This window comes from Electrona antarctica, assembly GCF_951216825.1.
Source record: "Electrona antarctica genome assembly, chromosome: 9".
NCBI lineage: Eukaryota > Metazoa > Chordata > Actinopteri > Myctophiformes > Myctophidae > Electrona > Electrona antarctica.
In genome coordinates, this window is record NC_136790.1 from 35,003,923 (window position 1) to 35,009,565 (window position 5,643).

Consider the following 5,643-nt stretch of genomic DNA (forward strand, 5'->3'; position numbering starts at 1 on the left):
AAGTACGCATGTAAGCGACAATAACATCTCATCTGTCATGACTGCCAATACGGTCACAATGACAAAGTCTTCCCATTAAGACCTGGAAGGGTGTTCAATCATTTGGTAATACATTTACAAATCAAAAATGTTATCAAGCATTTGTTGATTCTCACAAAGTAAAGCACTATTCTACTGTAAACAGTGCAAATGCACACACACACACACACACACACACGCACACACACACACACACACACACACACACACACACACACACGCAGACATGCTATCTTTGTGGGGACATCAAAACCATTTTGTCATAAAACAAAATGCCACCTTAACTTAATTTAACCTAACTACAACCTGAATCTTTTCTTAAATGTAACCCTACATTTTCATGAATGTCCATACAATGTCGTCTGGTTTTACTATCCTTATGTTTCCCACAAATAGTAAAACACACTCACTACTACTGCTATAGCAGCTAGGTTCACTGAGATAGTCTGACTCAGTCTTCAAGTCCAAGCATCTGACACCAAAGTCAGTCCGTGCTGCAGGAAAAAAAACCTCTTAGTCTCTGTAGACAGTGGCCATCTGTTGGGGGACCATTTGCTGTGGATGGTAGGGGTCATAGGGCACGTCTAGGTGCACCTCATAGCCGGCAGTCTGATAGAGGAGCTGACCCTGAGGCCCAGCCTGCTCCATGGAGGGGGGAGTATAGTGGTGTGGGGGCAGGTAGTGGGGCGAGGACTCCTGCTTGGAGACCAGGTTACTGCCGATGCTGAGAGGCGGTGTCGGGGGGCCATCGTATGGCGGGGTGCCAACGCCACCGCTGTGGTCGTTTGAGGAGTGGTTCTCGTATATGACCCCCTTCATGGCCCTCATGTGAAGCAGGTGAGCGGAGTCCAAGGTGCCGTACGGGGGGCTCGGAAGACCCGGCGACGAGTACCCCAGGCTCCCTACCCCCATGCCAACCCCATTTAAAGCAGCAGATCCCCCCCTGGCCCCTTGTAAATCTTCGGGCCTAGCTCCTGCTCCATGAGAGGGGCCCAGCTGCAGGCAGCCAGCCACCAGGTTGCTTGTGGGCTGAGAGAGGCCCTTGCACAGCGTCTCCATGAAGGCCCTGCTATCCGTGGACTGGCCGCCCTCCAGCGCCTCAGACAGAGCACAGATGTAGTTGCGGGCCAGTCGAAGGGTCTCGATCTTGGACAGTTTCTGGGTCTTGGAGTGACAGGGCATGATGGTGCGCAGGTTCTCCAGGGCATCATTGAGGCCGTGCATGCGAGAGCGCTCCCTGGCGTTGGCCTTCACGCGGCGTGCGCGGAAACGCTCCTGACGCGCCTTGGTCATCCGCTTTCTCTTTGGGCCTCGTCGCTTGGGTTCGTTCTCGTCTCCCTGTGCTTCCTCTTCCTCTTCCTCTTCGTCGTCCTCCACATCCTCGCTCCCCTGTTCGTGGGCTTGGTGGCTGAGGCCACTTGTTCTGTAGTGTTGTGAGGCCATGGGTATTTCCCCATCAGGAGAGCTCATATCTTCATCCATCCACTGCAGAGGACTGACCTCCTCTTTGCCTTCATCTTGTCTCTCATATGGCTTGGTCATTATGCCACACTGGAAACAAGAGGATAGTTGTCAAACATTTACACAGAGGAGTAAATAGCCATAAAAAGTAGAAGAGCTTATAGTGCACTGCATTTACTGTGGTACAAGGTGTGCTGACCCCTGCAAGACTGTAATCCTGGAAGATAAAATGAGCCACAAATGAGCCCAGTGAAGCAGCAAGCAAAAGGCATTGCTAATGCGGTCCTGAATAAACGGGCTTGAGAGTGGGTAACTAGAAATGTTTGATTACTTTTTCTTGAACAATAATAGAGTCTTGGTCTTTGTTAAAACTATTCAAATTGTTTTTATTTGTATTTAAAAATACAGTTTGTTACGTTGCAGTGTCTTTCATCTTAACACTTTGACGCCATACTACGCGTTCCCCGCATTTTAATCAAATATCCAATGCTGCCGACATTGTTTTATTACCTTTGGAGCATACGCTGAAGTATCTGGGCTTTTGATCGGCGAAAATCCGCTTAAAATAGGTTCCCTGGTGTCTTGCGAGCAATCGCACCACCCGCCATCTTGGTACGCCACAAGCCGGGTGCATAAAACCACATTCCATGAAGCCGTGTCTTCCGTTCACTTGCATTGGACTCAATTTCCCAGAAGCCCTAGCAGCCCAGCGAATGTGTCGATTTCCGGTTTCGAGATCATAACAAGAAGCTCTCTCCCCCTGCTCCGCGGCAGAGACGGACTTTCGTTTTAATTATTAAAATAGGGCGATTTAGACACATAAAACAAATAGCGGGAATGTCGTATTATGCAGCGGCGGAACACTGGATCAAACAATTAGCGGCAGGAGAACTGTTTTAATATGCAATGTTGTTTACATGACTTGACTATATTGGCTTTGCACTTGACTGGACCAATATAGTTTCACAAGGCAGGGCTGGGAGACCTAGTCCTGAGGCTGCCTATATATAGCAGTCTTATCCTTTGTGTGGCCCACTCTGTGTGTCAAGGTGAAACTAGGTTAAACCTTCATTGCTACAGTAAATAAATTCAGGACAACTATTCCCTTAACTCCACTTCAAATGGAATGGATGGAATTTTATTTAATTGGAATTGTATAGTGACTGATCGATCACATTTTTCAATGAATCATACAAATAGGCAGCAGGCCTATGTTTGTGATTAAGGAGTCCCTCCAAATCGTGGCTGACAGATTCAGCACCGGACAGCTCCCTGTATGCTTTCTGCTGCGCTCTGCATGTAGTCCGGCAGCCGGGGGTGTGGAGTGGGAAATTTGGTGACTTTTAAAAAAAAATGTATTGGCCTAAAATATTGTCTATATATACATTCATGAATCCACTTGCTGACCGGCTGTCGTTATTGAGCAATTCTTTTTTATAGGGGTTTATATGTGACCATACCATTAACAACCTATATTATAAGGCAATAATGTGCCTATAATAAAGCATAAGGCAATAATAAGGCATCATTTCATTATGCTGAATGAAAAAGATGTACACTCACACACAACGTTTCGGACAGATAATACTGCCTTCTTCAGGGTGATGCTAGCTACTAGTAATAATTTCATTATGCTTCATGTGACATGTCAAACTATAGGGGTTTTCATGATTCTGAATCCATTTCCAAGCATTAGTCTTGCACAAAAAAAACACTCCTTGGGCTAAAGACGACCATAGCCGTCATCACAAATGTGATGAGGTCAGCACATTTTGGGAACATTTGGCCAATCTTTCGCCCAAGGAGTGTTTTTTTGTGCAAAACTAATGCTTGGAATGGATTCAGAATCATGAAAACACCCTAGTTTGACGTACATAAAGCATAATGAAATTTTGAAAATCTTGGCTTATATAGGTTGTTAATGGTATGGTCACATATATTCCCCTATAAAAATAATTGCTCAATACCGACAGCCGGTCAGCAAGTGGATTCATGAATGTATATATAGACAATATTTTAGGCCAATAAAACATATACCAAATTTCCCACTTTAAACAAAAGAAGCATGTTGGCTGCCGGTGCCAGACTAACGGTGCCACAGGTGTGATTGGGTTTGTAGGAGTTACATAAATGTCAGTCCTGCAAATCTCATTAGGGGTGTGTGTGTGTGTGTGTGTGTGTGTGTGTGTGTGTGTGTGTGTGTGTGTGTGTGTGTGTGTGTGTGTGTGTGTGTGTGTGTGTGTGTGTGTGTGTGTGTGTGTGTGTGTGTGTGTGTGTGTGTGTGTGTGTGTGTGTGTGTGTGTGTGTGGTCACATAATGATAGTTCTGTTTACCATCGCGCCAATCTCAGCAAACCCTCCACCCCCACCCAACTCCCATAAAACGGGGTTAGTAGACGACTAATCCAGGGAACTTCTAAAGTAGTAATTCCACGAGTAGCCTAGCTAAAGTCACACAACGACAGGATGCGACTCCAATCTGGGCCATTGCAGGATTTACTTGGATGAAGCGACGAGCAGGGGATTAACTCAAGGTTAGACATCCCCAGATCACTGACAGGGAACTCTCAGAATGAATTAGAACAGGCTTGACAACATTTGTTCAAAATGCTGTAATAATTTCATTCGTTCTCCACTAGTTGAGTAGCACTGCAGCCATAATTTTCTATCCAAACTTAACATGTCGCTGACACATTTACAGTAAATATTTTGTCAAAATAGTCAAATTTTGTTTGATATGGTTTGATGAAGGCAAAACAAATAGTTTTAAATACATGATGAGAAACCTTTAAGCCTATAGGCTTTCATTTGAGATTCATGCTTCCAAAATATAGAATGTCAAGCAAAGTGAATAAAGAGTTGTTGAGTCAGTTCATTATAGTTATGTAGGCTATGTTGGTGTGTCTGTAAAAAAAGAACTAATTTGAATGACAGTGATATCTTCATATATTGACGTTCAAACAAACAAACGAACAAACAAACAAAAAAACGCATGAGCCTACATACCTGAGTTGATGTGGCCAAAGACTTCGAAAGAAATAGCCTACTAGGCCTATCTGATAGGCTGCTTTTCTTTTTGATCGATTGAAATTCTGTTTGCCAACCAGTAGCCTATAAAAGATTAGCCTGAAACTTTTGTGCCGTCCGTCCGTATAGCCTGTTGAATTTGTCCCTTTTGCAGAATATGAGTTGGTCCTATAGCTCCTAGTCCAGATAGTATCACTGTGGGACACTCTGGAGGGGCTCATGCATGGTTATAACCTACGTAAAGCTCCTCCTCCTCCCACTCACTTCCAATTCATCCCTGTGTTGAGTGAGTGTGCGCGTGGCCGGCCCGTGGCCCATGGAAGCTCCACTCATCCTGACGTGAATCGTGTGTGGGGACTGGGGGGTGGCAGTGGGGGCTAAGCTCACTGTGGCAGGGGGTGGGGGCTTTGTTGCTTTGCGCAGGGCAGCCGCCAAATCCACACTTTTGCATTAAACGGTGGGGAGACGCGCTCACTCGTGTGTGAGCCTAACTGTATGTGACAGCCTGAAGATGCGTGTGAGCAGGTGTTCCCTCATCCATCCAGCCACCCATCCTTGCATTTGAGCACATAGGTCTGTTGGCAGAGAACTGCAGTCAGTCAAACAGTGCATCCAGTTCCACTCCAGTCCTGCATGGGACAACCCTCACGAGACAGAACAAGTGTCCTCACATGATGAAACTTGGTTTCAGTTAAGTGGTGTGACATGGGGGTCATTTACCCTCCCAATAGATTTGCTGTAGTCTAATACAGTGGTTTCCAATCATTTTAAAGGACCACTTTTCAACCTACCTTCATATAATTGGTCCTCATTAATGTACATGATAAAATGCCACAATGTTTTCATCCTCATTCTGTGTATCATAGGAGGGCTGTGGGCAGTTCAGAAATCCGTCCACCAGTGACATCATCAATCCAAGCTAATAGAAACGGCAGGCTTTCTATTCCTGAAAAGATGTAATGCGATAATGGAAGCCATCTAAATATATATAAATAAATATCTGCCTAACGATGATGTCACTGGTGGACGGGTTTTTGAACTGCCAACAGCCCTCCTGGAAATGGGATTTACTCGAGTCGTGACCTATATATATATACTATAGATCACATAGGTTAAG

General features: G+C 45.2%; 1 protein-coding gene across 1 annotated transcript; it reads right to left on the bottom strand.

Moving 5' to 3' along the window:
* Positions 1-552: 552 nt before the first annotated feature.
* LOC306929935 (neurogenic differentiation factor 4-like) lies at positions 553-4,859 on the bottom strand (the record flags this gene model as incomplete). The annotated part of the gene is made up of 2 exons (XM_079510673.1): positions 553-1,590; positions 4,791-4,859. 2 exons carry the CDS (start codon positions 4,857-4,859, stop codon positions 553-555), a joined length of 1,107 nt encoding a protein of 368 aa, XP_079366799.1.
* Between the last annotated feature and the right edge of the window lie 784 nt (positions 4,860-5,643).